Source organism: Natator depressus, chromosome 2 (assembly GCF_965152275.1).
Source record: "Natator depressus isolate rNatDep1 chromosome 2, rNatDep2.hap1, whole genome shotgun sequence".
Taxonomy (NCBI): domain Eukaryota; kingdom Metazoa; phylum Chordata; order Testudines; family Cheloniidae; genus Natator; species Natator depressus.
The window spans coordinates 196,940,699-196,956,909 of record NC_134235.1 but is presented as its reverse complement, the minus strand read 5'-3'; the positions used below and the strand labels follow the sequence as shown (position 1 = coordinate 196,956,909).

General features: G+C 42.6%; 1 protein-coding gene across 2 annotated transcripts in view; it reads left to right on the top strand.

Annotated features, from left to right (window-relative positions):
- The window catches only part of KAT2B (lysine acetyltransferase 2B), a 65,910-nt gene that overhangs the window by 21,520 nt on the left and 28,179 nt on the right, over window positions 1–16,211 (top strand). For both annotated transcript variants that reach the window (XM_074945666.1, XM_074945667.1), the window contains exons 5-7: window positions 4,165–4,346; window positions 5,776–5,967; window positions 14,639–14,745. In XM_074945666.1, the coding sequence (XP_074801767.1) occupies window positions 4,165–4,346; window positions 5,776–5,967; window positions 14,639–14,745 (481 nt within the window). The remainder of the gene's footprint in view (window positions 1–4,164; window positions 4,347–5,775; window positions 5,968–14,638; window positions 14,746–16,211) is intronic.

Below are 16,211 nucleotides of genomic sequence, written 5' to 3'. Positions count from 1 at the left end.
ACCCACTTCATCAGATGTATGGAGTGAAACACACAGTAAACAGTGTGTATATATATATATATACAGCACATGAAAAGATGAGAGTTGCCTTACCAAGTGGGGGATCAGTGCTAATGAGGCCAATTCAATTAAGGTGGAAGTGGCCTATTCTCAACAGTTGACAAGAAGGGGTGACTATCAAGAGGGGGAAAATTACTTTTGTAGTGCTAACGAGGCCAATGCAATCAAGGTGGATGTCGGTCATTTCCAACAGTTGACAAGAAAGTGTGAGAATCAGCAGAGGGAAAATTACTTTTTGTGGTGACCCATCCACTCTCAGTCTTTATTAATTTGCAAACTGGACACCATCAAATTAGGCCTGAATAAAGACTGGGAGTGGCTGGGTCACTACAAAAAGTAATTTTCCCTCTGTTGATACTCACACCTTCTTTTCAACGGGCCACATCCACCCTGATTGAATTGGCCTCATTAGCACTGACCCACCCCGCACTTGGTAAGGCAACTCCCATCTTTTCATATGCTGTATGTATACACTGCTTATTGTATTTTTCACTCCATGCATCCAATGAAGTGGGTTTTAGCCCACGAAAGCTTATGCCCAAATAAATTTTTTAGTCTCTAAGGTGGCACACGGACTCCTCTTTGTTTTTGCAGAATTATTTTTACAATTCAACTTACATTTTAATGTAATCTAGAATGTTTTTTCTCAGTTTGAATCACAGGCACCGACTCTTCGGGTACTCTAGGGCTGGAGAACCCACGGAAAAAATATAGTGGGTGCTTAGAACCCACTGATCAACTGTTCAACCACCCTTCACCCATCTGCTATTCAGCCAGTCCTGCTGATCAGCTGTTCGGTGGTGGGAGGGAGGCACTTGGGGGAGGCGGCGGAGCAGGGGCAAAAGAGGAGGAGTGAGGGCATGGCCTCAGGGAAGGGGTGGAGCGGGAATGGCAAGAGGTGGAGTGAGGGTGAGGCCTTGGGGGAGGGGGCATGAGATCTGGTGCTATTGAGATCAGTGGGAGTTTTGCCATTGAATTCAGTGGGGCCTGGATTTCACCCCAGGATTACAAAGCAGAAACAACTGAAAGAAAACCAACATTAGTTGGTGCCTTTATGAATACATGGATAGATAGATAACATACACAGAAACTGAGATTTTGATTCAGCAAGATACATAAGCATGTGCTTATCTTCAACCACACGAGCAGTTCTGTTAACTTCAATGAGACTGCTCACATGCTTGAATACTGTGCTGAATCAGGGCCTGAATATCTTTCAAGCAATCTGTGGCTTAATGGGAAGTATACTCTTTTCTTACGTAGCCTATTTTAAACTGGCACACTGTGTAAATGTTTCTTTGAGTTTAGCTTATCATAACTCAGTAAAATAACACTCTTCATAGAGGCGTTCCTTGTTTTTTAGGACTAATTAGAGTGTACATAATGTTATGTACTAAATTTCTTATTTCAAAAAAGAATTAGTGTACGTAATGTTATATACTCCTACTCCCTAAAATATACATTTTGTACAGAACTTCTTTTTTAGCAGTAAAGCACTTTAAGTTTTCCTTTTGGTTAATTGGGTTAAGAAATCTCTGTGGGTTGATACGAGGGGGTAATTCTCTTTACAGTTTATTCTGAAAGGATTTCATGTCAAATGAACAATATTTTCTGGTAAATTCTGGATTGTTATAAAATAAAAGAATCTAAGTCACACATTAAACATTTGCTAAGGCAGCAATGCTATTTTTTTGTTTGTAAGAGTATGAATTGTGGCAGTTTATTTTAATGACACATTTTAATTCTCTTTGAGTGTTTATTAAAGGGGTTGTCAAGGTTCCTTCCCCACTCTGAACTCTAGGGTACAGATGTGGGGACCTGCATGAAAGATCCCCTAAGCTTATTCTTACCAGCTTAGGTTAAAAACTTCCCCAAGGTACAAACTTTGCCTTGTCCTTGAACAGTATGCGGCCAACAGTATGTTGCCAATGTTTAAGCGATTTAAACAAAGAACAGGGAAAGAAACCACTTGGAGAAGTCTTTCCCCCAAATATCCCCCCAAGCCCTACACCCCCTTTCCTGGGGAAGGCTTGATAATAATCCTCACCAATTGGTACAGGTGAACACAGACCCAAACCCTTGGATCTTAAGAACAATGAAAAATCAATCAGGTTCTTAAAAGAAGAATTTTAATTAAAGAAAAGGTAAAAGAATCACCTCTGTAAAATCAGGATGGTCGATACCTTACAGGGTAATCAGATTCAAAACATAGAGAATCCCTCTAGGCAAAACCTTAAGTTACAAAAAGACACAAAAACAGGAATATATATTCCCTCTAGCACAGCTTATTTTACAAGCCATTAAACAAAAGAAAATCTAACAAATTTTCTAGCTCGATTACTTACTAACTTTACAGGAGTTGTAATCCTGATCTGTTTCCGGCAAAAGCATCACATAGACAGCCCAAACCCTTTGTTCCCCCACCCCCTCCAGATTTAAAAGAATCTTGTCCATTTTGGGTCAGGTGCCAGCGGGGTTACCTTAGCTTCTTAACCCTTTACAGGTGAAAGGATTTTGCCTCTGGCCAGGAGGGATTTTATAGCACTGTATACAGAAAGGTGGTTACCCTTCCCTTTATATTTATGACAGGGGTAATATAAAGAGTGAAGTGATGTGTATACGCAGTACAGGCAATTCATGAAGAATAACACACTGTATAAACAGGAGTAAGATAGAAGTACTCCAAGCTCCACCCACACTTCAGAAGGAGCTGGAAGTTTTTGCTTACATGATCCGGAATTAAATATTGTTAACAATGTGTCTCCTTAAATCTTCATCTGTAGTCTTCAGCACTAATGCTCATCTGCACTGCTAGTGAGATGTGTCATTGCTGGGTCTCGGAGTGATGGGGACATGCATGCCACCCTTTCCCCCTCCGTGTGGGTGAGGAGGAGGGAAAGGGGGGAACTTAGGCTCCCACTGGTGCCTCTCTTCCCTCTTGGGGGCAAAGGGCATGGCTTGGATCTAACAGAGTGTGAATTCTGAGCCTGTCCCACCCTTCCCTGCTGCCATTGGATGATTGGGATGAGGGCAGACCCCTTGTTTGGCTCCCTCCTGCAGAGATGGGGAGGAGGAAGAAAGGGTTGTTTCTGCCCTCTGCTGACCTCCTGAAACCATTTTGGCATTATTCTGTCATGGGGATGATTGCAGGAAGCATACGCCTCTCCTAGAGCTATTGCTTTAGTCTGTCTGCTGACACCAGAATGCAGAATTGGAATGGATTTCCGTGAAAGGGTGCCTTTTCAATCATAAGGAATAGAAACTCTTTTTCTTAAGTGAAAACTTATATTTTGCAGAAACAGGAAAGTGTTGGTATGACTCACCGATGATTCGGTTGGTCTGACCCTGTGAGTTTAATGAATCCACGACTACATGGTACACATACAGTATTGGGGGATACAACCCAGAGACTTTGTTTCTGAAATGCAGACTTCCACCACATCCGCAAACATGTTGATGTATATACTCTTTGCAGGCTAATGCCACAAATATTTAATCAGATCTGAATTCCTTCCAGCAGAAAACTGTGTTACACATACACACTAATGTTGATAGACATTTCTATTGTGATAACACCTGGAGGCCTCAGCCAGGGCAAGGTTCCATTGCGCTAGGTGCTGTACAAACATATAGTTAATGACAGCCCTTGCCTCAAAAAATGTACAATCTAAAGGACAAGACATAACAGGTCGGTGAAGCAAACAGAAAGTGGGCTGAGTGTGGACAATTCAGTGGCAGACAGATTGTGCCAAAACATTCTGCTAAGTTTGCATGCAGTTCTGGCCAGTCAGTAACAGTAATCACAATTGGTCATCTACCTAGTCTTTCTCAGATGGCAACACCCTAGCTAGTATGTTACATGCTTTTCTCAGTCCCAGAGGGAAATAGAATCAAACACACTTGGGGAGGCATAACTTTCCATTTAGCAGAACCAATACTTTGGTTACACCTCTGACAGGAGCAAATATTTCAAACGACCCAATATGTGTTTTCTCTGTGTTGTAATATAAGTTCCATTGTAAGAAAAAAAGCTAATAGTGCTCACAGGGAAAAAGGTTACGCCTGAATTGTTAAATAATCATCACTTTCACCCTCTGTTTTAAGGGAGTGAATAATTTTGTACAGTACAAATTTAGCCACCTACCATCAAAGGAAAGGCAAACGATAGTTGAACTGGCTAAAATGTTTCTAAACCGCATCAACTACTGGCATCTGGAGACACCTTTGCAGCGAAAATTGAGATCACCTAATGATGACATTGCTGGCTATAAAGTGAACTATACAAGGTAACTATGCTTCGCTTCAGTTTTCCCTTTCAGAATATAGGCGCTGATTCTGTAGCTAGATGCGCCAACCCAGATTTCTTACAACCATTGTCTTTACCTGTAGACCTACTGGCGTCAATGAAGTTCCATGCTATCATAAGAGGCCCATGCTGTCACTTCTATTTACAGAATTGGGGCTGTATTTAATAATTACTCTTAATCTGATTGGATGCTTAGTGGAATGTCAGGCTTCATTTCATGCACTATACGTTCATGAAGCTTGTTGTTTAAAAACCTTTTAAAAAATTTAGACATTTCAAAGCCTCTGTTTCAAACTGAAGTATGAGAAATGTGCAAATTAACATCATCTTTAAATATTTGAGAGCCAACTGGTTACCTGACATTATTAGATTCCTTAAAATGAAAATTCATGTGTGTATTTTCACCACTTCCATCAGAATTCTAAGGAATGACTTATTAATTGGAAAAAACTAATATATTTTAATTTCTGTAAACTTATGTTTCTTAAAAAGTAGTATAGTTTCTTTTTGGATTAGCATCAGAGATGCTACTTAGTCTTCTGTAATAACAAATGCTCCAAGGAGGGGGTTAGAAAGGACTGCAGTTCAAGATCAACAGAGCTCTCTGTCTTTACACTGATCATCTTAATTTTATCACTTTTACAAAACTTCAATTCTATCAGCTGTATTAAAGAGGAAAGGCAAAAGTTTTCAGATAAAAAATTATTATTCCTAAGTTAATAAGAATAATTTATAACGTAATAGACTTCCATAATAGACCACCGTATTGGTAGTCTTTATTCCCTCATCTGTTTGTGACAGTGATGACACATATTATTAGTGTGCGTAAATGAGGGGATATGATATCACTTCAGACTTAAATCTTGATTATAAAATTGACTCTACATAGTCAACTGTACTGCTGCTTACCCCCTTCAGTGCCACAGTCCATCCCCTGGAGAGATGTAACACAAAATGCTGTATTTTTATATTGGTCTGCTAATAGACTGTACAGAACCCTTTATGGAATGAGTCACCTGTAAGTTAAGGAGAGTATTGGGATTAGATTTAGTGAGAGAAAGTGACTTGGAGAAAGGGAGGGATGGAAAGTTTAGATACATTTGGTCAGTCCTAATAAAAAAGTGAAATTCCCCCTGCACATATGCTATGATAAGGTATGTCTGATATGCTCCCTCATTCAGTAGCAAGAGTGTTTTACAGGGTCTGAAGGTTAGAGAGAGTTTGGGAAGATCATGAAAGGAGTTACCCAATTTTCAGAGAAATGGCAGACCATGCAAGTGCTACTTCGCTGTATGTGCAGGGGACCTAAAATGGATTTGTATAGTCATTTTGTCGTCTTTTGTTGCTAGTAGTTTTGACACATCAGGTTATTCACAGGTTGAGGTAATTATCTGGCTTTTTTGCTGCAGGTGGCTGTGTTACTGCAATGTTCCCCAGTTCTGTGACAGTCTACCTCGATATGAAACCACACAGGTTTTTGGGAGAACTCTGCTACGCTCCGTCTTTACTGTTATGAGACGGCAACTCTTGGAGCAGGCTAGACAGGAAAAAGACAAGCTTCCTCAAGAGAAACGAACACTAATCCTCACCCATTTTCCAAAGTAAGGAGTAACTGCTCATCTTCCTTTAAGATGGTTAACTAGCAATATGCACTTTTGTCTTGAGATGCAAAAATGCTTGTTAGAACAACTAACTGGTTACATCTGCAACAGAAAGACTCTTTACTCCGATGTTCAGTGACAAATAGATGTTACACCAGCCCTCTGCTGTCACCTGCACTACACGTAGTCATTTGGTACATTCATACCTTCTACTTATATTTAATACAGTGGCTGTATCTCTTTGAGATGGAGTTTTGTTTTGTACGTAGGGCTGTTTTTGTTGCCAGAGGGGTTGTTCTCACTTTATACTGGAATTTATGATTGGATACTGTTTCTGTTTCTTTTTCCTTTTCTTTAGACCACATAAGTACCTAAGGGCAGATCTACATTACCGCGCTACGTTGGAGCAGCTGCATCGTGTCTGGTGAAGATGTGCTATGACGACGGGAGAGTGCTCCCTCGCTGGCATAATTACTCCGCTGGAGGCGGAAGCTATGTTGGCGGGAGAGCATCTCCCACTGACATAGCACGGTGTGGATAGCACTTTAAGTGGCTGTAACTTGCGTTTCTCAGGGGGTGTCGTTTTCATACCCCTGAGCGATGTAAGTTACGTTGACTTAAGTGGTAGTATAGACCAGCCCTAAGTAGTACCATACATTTGTTCTCTATCAGTTTGTTTAGCTCTGCATCTTTCTATGCTCCTTTGCTGTAGCGAAGAAAAAATTAGTGTATTGTACTACAGTCATTGGAGTAATATTCACAGATCCTACTTTGCTTTCCATTAATGTATTTGAAATATAGTAACAGGACACAAAGTTGATTGTTTGGAATAGACCTAGATGGAATCGTTTATTAAAAGAGATAAGGTAGGTGAGGCAAAATCTTTTATTGGACCAACTTCTGTTGGTGCAAGGTACAAGCTTTTAAACGCAGAGCTTGGGTCTGATCTGAAGAAGGGCTCTGTGTAGCTTGGAAGCTTGTACCTTGCACGAACAGAAGTTGGTCCAGTAAAAGATACTGCCTCACCTACCTTATCTCTCTCATATCCTGGGAGTAACACAAGTACAACAACACTGCAATCATTTATTTAAAGACAGACTGATCGAGGTGAAGATGCTGCTACCAGCCCCACAGTCTCCATATTAATGACAACCAATTCAACATATCTATATAATAAAATTCCAGGATTGTCATTCTGTCTGTGTGTCACTCTGAAGGCTAGAATGTCTGTTGAGTCAGTCTGAAACAATGGAAACAGCTACAAAAGAGCTCTTTTTGTTCAGAATTCCACCAAGTTCAATCATCACTGGGATTCGTGATCTGTTACTATCCAATTTTTAAATTCTTAGGCCTTTTGGCTTTATGAATTTCACCTGTGTGACAGCATAGGCTTTTGGCTATAGTAAGGCATTTATTTATGCTATGCCAAGAATCCTAGACCATTGTGATATCAGAGGTAACTCAGCCTATCACTACCCTAATTCTACAGCTAATTTGCAGATAACAATTTCATTAGCTGTGTGAGGGAGTCTGCACAGATAGTGGATTACTTAGTAGTGGACAGTGGCTCAACTGGCACACCCATGTGACAGCACAAGTAGGGTGACCAGAGGTCCCAAGATTCTCAGGACAGTCCCGATATTCAAGGCTTTGTCTAATATTGGCACCTATATACCCCCGCAGCCCCGTCCTGATTTTTCACACTTGCTATCTGGTCACCCTGTGCATGGGCTTTCAGCTACTAGTATTCCAGTATTCAATACTAGTTGCAGCTTCTATCAGAACTGACAAAACAATAATATGCCGAGTTTGAAGTGGGTGGGAGATATGTCTAGTCTCAGAACTTTGTTGAGGTAATTGGTCCTTAATTTCAAATGAGCTTTATTTTTTAAAAATGGACTTGTTTGCACAACATAGCACAGACATTTAAAATAATAATATTTTTTTTTATTTTATTTTTTGCAAAAGTGGCTCTGTTCTCCTATTGATATTTATAAAGGTTCCTTCTCCATGGAAAGAACTGGCTATACAAGGAAAGTAGTGAAACTGACCAAGCAAAGTGCTATGCAGCCATGTTGGTGCTAGGATATTAGAAAGACAAGGCAGGTGAGGTAATATCTTTTACTGGACCAACTTCTGCTTATGAGAGAGACAAGCTTTCGAGCCAAACAGAGCTCTTCTTCAGGTGTGGGAAAGATATTCCCAGAATGACAGCAAAATGAAAGGTGGAACAGATTGTTTAGCACAGGGGTTCTCAAACTTCATTGCACTGTGATCCCCTTCTGACAACAAAAATTACTACACAACCCCAGGAGTGGGGACCAAAGCCTGAGCCCACCCACGCCCCACCACCCTGGGCCGGGGAGCCCCCACTTCTGGCCTTCAAGCAACTCCCCCCTCCCCTGAATCTCTTCAAGCTCATCATCTGGAGCAAACTCCCCACAGACAAGGACAGAGCAATTTGGAGTGGCACCAGACCCTGCCAGAACAACAGATGCAAGACCTGCAGACATATCTCCACTGGCACAATGATCAACACCCCCCACAACATACCTTTCAAGATCCATGGATCCTATATGTGCTTATCACAACATGTGGTGTACCTCATACAGTGCACTAAATGCCCCAATAGGAACCATGTGGGTGAAATCAGATAATCATTGAACTCACACAGGAAAATGATAAAAGACAAAAACACCTTCTCAGCTGTGGGTGAACGCTTTTCACAAAGCAATCACTCTATATCTGACCTATCAGTCCCCAATCTCAAAGGAAACCTGCACAACGCTTTCAAAAGATGAGCCTGGGAGCTTAAATTCATAACTCTGCTAGACACTAAAAATCATGGATTGAACAGAGACACTGGATCTATGGTTTATTACAACAATCTGTAACCTACTAACCCCTTTTTGTCCTATGGCTGCAGAGATGTTAATGGGCCACTCCACCTTGAATGGTCCCTTACAATATGTGCTACCTACTTATTCTGAACAATCTGTTCCACCTTGCATTTAGCTGTGACCCTGGGAGTACCTTACCCACAGAGCTCTTCTTCAGGCCTGGGAATGTCTGCATTGCAGTTAGACACCTCTGGCTGACTCAGGCTCCTGGGGCTCAGGCTGCCTGTGAGGGGGAGGGTCCCAGAGCTCAGGCTGTAGCCCTACCCCAGAAGTCTACATTGCAGTTAAACAGCCCTGCAGCCCCGGAATCAGCTGCCATGGGCCAGCCATAGGTATCTAATTGCAGTGTAGAAATACCCTGTGTGGCTTAAAAGCTTCTCTCTCTCTCTCTCAGACAGATGTTGGTCCAATAAAAGATATTAGCTCATCAACCTTGTGTCTCTCAGCAAAGAGCTGTCAAATGCTAGCATGGATTAACACCAACAGGAGTAAAGAGCAATATAAACCTACCTTGGATAGTAAGGGCCAGATTGTGATACCCCTTACTCATATTACCTTTCATTACATTGAAGTCAGTGGAACTGCTTGTGGAGTTAAGGTATTTCTCAGGAAGGGAAAGGGGATCACAGTCTGGCCCCTAAAGTAAAATGGTATTATATTAAATAGGGAGCAGATCTCTGGATCAAGAAGGTGCCATGTTTACATAGTTGTGGTTCTAACCCAAACTGTACTAGGCTTGGTGGAAATTTAATTTGAAAAGCACTTTTATCCCTGCAATTTCTTGATTTTTCTAAGAAAAACATATTTAAAAGATGTGTGAGAAGTATGAATGGAATAGTAAACCTTTTATACACTATACTCCTGCTCTGAATTATTTTTCCACTCTATCTCCCTCTGCTACCTAGACTTAGTTCATTCTGCAAGCTACAGTTTAGAATACTGAGCTAATTCTTATTTTCAAAGCGAAGTTCTCAGCAGTCAAACCCTGTATGGTCACTTGTACTTTGTTCAGTAATGTCTCCACATGGGTGGGTAAGCACGTGTGCCTTAAAAGCGATCTTTGAGGGATTTGTAATGTTATTTAGTTATAATTTATAACATCAGTGTTCTAGGGTAGTGTTTCTCAAATGCTGCCACCATGGCCTCATGCGGCCACCAGGGGCTTTTCGTGTGGCTGCAGCCTCCAGGGTGGTGATGGGTTGGGGGGGCAAAGCAGTGGCCTCTCCCACAGCAGCTGGTAGGGATTGGGCCCTGCCCCCTCTGGAGCCACAAATGCTGGAGGAGCAGGCAGGCGGCAGGGCTTGGGCTTCAGATCTGGGGTGGCAGGCGGCAGGCTCCAGCCGTGTGGTGGTAGGCTCCATACCCTGGCCACGGGCTTTGAGCCCTGACCCCAGCCCTGGCGCCATGCTCACCCCGCCCCCACACCTGCTGCCTCCTCTGGCCCCGAGCTCTGGCCATGTGCTCTGACCCCCAGCCGCAGGGTTTTGGACCGCAGGGTTTTGGACTTTGACCCATGGGGCCACACGATCCGGCCCCCAGCCATGTGGCAGTGACTGCCGGCCCCAAGCTCAACACCCCTGCACATCGCCCAAGGCCCCCACCGCGTCCTCCGGCCCCAGACTCATCGGGCTGTGCAGCTGCAGGCCTCCGGTCCCTGGACTCATTCCCCCCTCATCACCCCTGGCCCTAAGCTGCCTCCCTACCCACCTCCCCATCCAGGGCTTAATTTGTCCCCCAGCTTGCCAGGGCTGAGTAAGTCTGTTGTGAAAAATGATATTTGTATGTTTGTTAATATCACTTTTCACTGCCTCCCTGCTAGCTAGCACATCTGCTGCTGTGAAAAGTGATATTAACAAAATACAAATACCACTTTTCACACAAACAGACTTACTAGCTAGCAAGGCTTAAAAATCACTGTTTCTATTCTGTTTAGGTCCAGTAAAGAACAGAGAAAACTGTACATTATTTTTATTATTGAGTCTGCCAAAAAACCCTGCATAAATAAATTATAATGATTTGGACATGTATATGGGCATATTTATTTGTTAATTAAGTATTTTAGGAAAAATTGTCAGAGCGGCCACCAGCAATAGTTGGTGGCCGCACTCTGAGGCCACCAAAAAATTTCTTGTGAGAACCCCGGGCTACGTCTAGACTGCAGTAAAAGACCTGTGGCACAGCTGCTGCTGCTGGCCCAGGTCAGCTGACGTGGGCTTGCAGGGCTTGGGGTGTGGGCTATAAAATGGCAGTGTGGACATTCAGGCTTGGGTGAAGTCCAGGCTCTGAGACCACGTGAGGGTCTATGCTGTAAAGTGATTTAGTTATAATTATAACACCAGTGTTCTAGGGCAGTGTTTCTCAAATGCTGCCACCGTGGCCACAGGCGGCCCAAACGTCCATACTGCTATTTTTAGCTCTGCAGCCTGAGCCCCACAAGCAAGAGTCTGCTGGCTTAGGCTCTGAGACGCAGCGCTGTGGGTTTCTTGTTGCAGTGTAGACGTACCCAGAGGTTGTTATTTTCTTAACCAAGATAATGTAGTATTTTAAAAAGAAAATTAGGAGGGTTAATTCAGAAGTATTTTCTGAGGTACAAGTTTATGGTGACACAATGACACAATGTAAGTATACACGTGTTATATCTGTGGGCGTCTAGGCAATGAGGGGAGTACAAGGACCACTGTGTCCTGGGCATGTACATTCAATATTTCTGACACCTGTAAACAGCCTGGACTAGACTTTAACCTCTTGTGATGCTCACGGTCAGTATGACTGAAAAATGGTTAGGGGGTGGGTTTCAACCGCTTAAAACGTTATATAGCCATTTTCAATTATAGTGGATATCAGTTGAGTCCCCAGGTGTCATCTATGTGTATAAATGTACTATGTCTAAAATACAATCCTGGAACTCAGTCCTGCAACCCCTTACTGCAGGGGTGGGCAAACTACGGCTTGCGGGCTGGATCCAGCCCCCGGGATTTCTACCCCCATGGCGCTGTGGGCCCCACTCCGGGAAGCAGCGGGCACCATGTACCTGCTGCCCCTGAGGGAGAGGGGGGCAGACAGTGGGTACCTCCCCCAAAGCTCCCATTGGCTGGGAACGGGGAACCACATCCCTGCCTTACTTGAGTAGTCCTTACTCATAGATTCATAGCTTTGTTTTTTTTTTGTTTGTTTTTTTAAGCCAGAAGCTTAGATCATCTACCCTGCCCTCCTGTATAATACAGGCCATTACATTTCTTCCAGTTATCCTTAGATTGAGCCCCATAATTTGTGTTTGACCAAAGCACATTGTCCGGAAAGGCATCCAGTCTGGATTCGAAGGCATCAAGAGATGGCGAATCCATCACAGCTCTTGGGACTTTGTTCCAATGGCTATTCACCCACATTGTTAAAAATGTGGACCTTATTTCTAATGGGAATTTGTCTGGCTTCAGCATCCAGCCATTGGTTCTTGTTGTGCTAAAGAGCCCTATGTACCTGATATTTAAACCCAATCCAGGCATTAAAACACCATGATCAAGTCACTTCTCAGTCTTCTTTCCAGAAGTCCTGGGTTCTGTTTCCGGCTCTGCCCCTGACTTGCTGTGTGATCTTAGGCCAGTCACCTTCCCACTCTGGGCCTCTGTTCCCTCCCACCCTCCTTCTCTCTCTTGTCTATTTAGCTTATAAACTCTTGGGAGCATGGACGCTTATTGTGCGATGTTGCAGCACCTAGCGCTGTGGATCCTGATATCACTTGGGGCCTCTAGATGCTAATGTAATACAAATAATTATAAATTATAATTATTATTAATGTTTGTTATTAATACTGAAAAAGGGAAGGAACAGAATAAGGGTTAAAACTGGACTGAGCTCTTGGGAGGTATGGGTAGCCTTTAATACTCAGTGCTTCTATAGCAGCTATTGATCTGGAACTTGCAAAGCACTGTACAAAGGTAGTTAGTCTCATTATCCGCCTGTTTTACAGTGGGGAAACTGAGCCACAGATATGGGAAAGCAGAGCTGGGAACTGATCCCAGGTCATATGATCCAACAAAGAATTGGCCGTGATGATCTAGGTTCTTATTTCAGTGAGATATCACTTGGGAACTGAGTGGTGTCTGTGTATGCGTGTCTGTGTCCACTGCCTAGTGTCTGGGACTGTGTACATGTGCATATCTACACGTGTGTGTGTGTGTGTGGATGGAGAAGGTGGTTTGGTTTTTAAACTAATACAATCAGATGGTCTTCCAGCATTAAAAACCTATTAACAGTCCAGCTGCATTTACTCCTAAAGTCCTTCTGAAATCTGGTACTTGCTGTGGTTACAGGGGACACTGGAGATGAGAGTAGTTGAGGTCGAAGAAGGAAAGTCATGGAGTAACAATTGCATCTTCTGCCTTTTTTCTTAGTGCCCTTGGCAGCACTTTACATAGTGTCACTGAATCTCCTACAAAGTCAGTTTCCCAATTGTTTTGTGAGGTCTCTCACATGGGGATATGGCAGAGAAAAACATTTACAAACAAACAATGAGGTGGTAAAACCACAAAATGTGGCAGGGGGACTTTGGGGCAGCACCTGCAACGACTTTAAATCTTCTTTTGAAACTGCCTAGGTTACTGGTTTGACCTTTAAAGCCTCAGGAAAATTCACCTCTGGATCCTGAGTCAGTTTAACTGATTTCTCACTCAGATGATCACATTTGATTTCAGTTGGACAATTCACATAAATAAGGACTCCTCTAGAGAGTAAAATTGTGTTCTGTCAAGCTTCTGGCCTCTAAAAACCCTTCTGGGTACCACAGGGTACGACTGCACTGCAGGGGGAGTTGTTGTTCCCAGCTCGGGCAGACACACAGACACACACACCAAGTTAGCACACTAAAAGACACAATGTGGCCATGGAGGCATGGGTGGCAGCTCAAGCCAGCCGCCTGAGAACAGTGCTGTCTGAGATCCTTGCTGCATAACCAGGTGTCTAGCCTATGCCATTGTGGTCTCACTGCCATTTTTAGCACGCTAGTGCGGTCAAAACTTGTGCGTGTATGTGTAACAGAGCTAGGAATTACATGGTCCAACTTCAGTGTAGACCTATCTAGAGGATGTGCCGCTGTCTGAGCTATGAAAGGGAATTGCTGTCGTGGTCCTATGAAGGCATGCTGGGTGTTCTGATGTGTAACACTTGAGTGTTATGCTTGTGAGACATTCCATAAAAGAGTGTAAAGTATGTTCATTTTTTCTAAACGTACAGACTAATTTTTAAAATGTCATATAAGCACCAGGTGTAATTACGCACTTACATGTAAGTGTTTTCATAAGGCCAATGTAAATGGCTAATGCTACTGGGATTTTTGTACATCAACATGAAAGTAAGAATGCAAACTTGTGCTAAATCCTAGATTTTTCAGAATGAATCGGAAGAGCATGTATTGCAGTTGCATAAGACCAACACGCTCTTGCTTGTCAACACACAGCTCTCCTATTACTGCCCTCACTTGTGCTATGTAAATGCAGTATGCCATCTGTGATCGAAAAACATTTTAGTAGAGGAAACATTTACTTCTAGTTAAAGTGTATAACCTCAGGTTTTACACGTTCATCATGGGTATTTTATTAAAAATAATTTAAAAAACTGTCCTCCAATGTTCAGTTGTAGAATCACCAGTTTCTTCATTCTGTATTCAAAAGATTTTAATGAAAGTTTTAAATGATTATTCTGAAGGAAGGCCTATCTTCCTTTGGGTAGTAGTAATTCTGTGGTGTTTAACATTGCCTCTATATTTCTGCATCTAGGTTTCTATCCATGCTAGAGGAAGAGGTATATAGTCAGAATTCTCCTATTTGGGATCAGGATTTCATGGTGTCCTCTTCTCGAACTGGCCAGCTAGGAATCCAAACAGGTAATCTGCATTTAGTACAGGGTTAGGGAGAGACTATATAAAGAATACGCTACATCTGCAAAATCTTCCACTGAGAGAAAATGGTGTAACTGTAAGAGGCAGTACTGGAAATGCAGATTTATATGGAAGCTTCTGTTAAAACTGGTAGCTTGAATATCAGTCCATGGCCAGATGTACACAGGAAGCAGTCTCTCTGGTTCCTCATGGAATGATGAAATACTCTCCTGACGAAATACTCCGCAAAGGCATACAACTGGTGTCTTACCTCAGAACATTTTATATCTTGTTGCTGTCATATGTACTTTAGCTGTCTTGTTTTTTTAGAGCTCCCTCAAGCGTTGCCTGGTGTCCATTGACACATCCTGCCCCATACCATGCCTGGTGTCTCTGATAATGGGGCTCTTACCACATATTAGGGACCCTTCTATTGGGACAGGCATGTAACTTTGAGTAATTCCTAGTTTCTAACTAGTATCTGATCATATATGGGCATTGTGAGGTTGGGGTGGAGGACACCTGTTGAAAAATATATCTATAAAAATTGCTAAATTGTTAACGGGCCAAGTGAAATTATACTAAGATGCTCCCCTCACCCCCACCTAATCCATCCTGTTTATGAATGGTTTAAGAGAGAGGCCCAATATAGCGCTAAATGTATCTTGGTCATAAAGGCCATTTCACCAGCTAATCTTCAGTACACTTCAAATTTTGACCTGTACTCCTTCGGTGTCAAAGTAGCCAGGTTCTTCCCTCATGAAAGTTTCAGAAAACAATTGAAAGGGGGCCTGCTGCTTTTGAGGCCATAACAGTAAGGGTTTACAAAGAGAGAGACTGCATGTGTCCAGTTTCCAAGGAACCACCTTGTCAGAAAATGATTAATGGCACTAAACAAATCTGAGCCTGTGGAATTAAATCTATTTGAGAAGGGGTGGAGAAGTGTGGGGTTTTTATTTTGAAAAATAATTGTATAGCTTTAAGTGGTGCCACAAGAGTCATTTTCATTGGATTCGGTTTGGATCGCACGTTCATAGAATCATAGCAGTGTAGGACTGGAAGGGACATCAAACAGTCATCAAGTCCAGCCCCGTGTGCTGAGGCAAGACCAAGTAGTATAAGTGGAGTGCACTTGAGTGAAATCTTACATCTTTTCCTAGAAGACCCTTGAGAACTGGCTGCAAATCGTTTCTTGACGTGGCAGAATGCCAACTAGCTAGGTAGGTATGTTGAGGAAGCCCATTTTTACTAGCATTTGCACAACACTGCAGAGGAATAAAGCCTGACATTGGCAGTTGAGTAAAATTAGCTCTGTAAGACAATGGAAAGTGTTAGAGCTGTATTTGTTACCTGGAAGCTTTTAGAAGATATAGTTCGTAAATCCCCATCTGCGCATCAAGGAATGTGGCTTGCTGTGCAGTATCAAATTTTAAAATACAATAAAAGAAATCAGAATAAAAAACCCCTTCTAA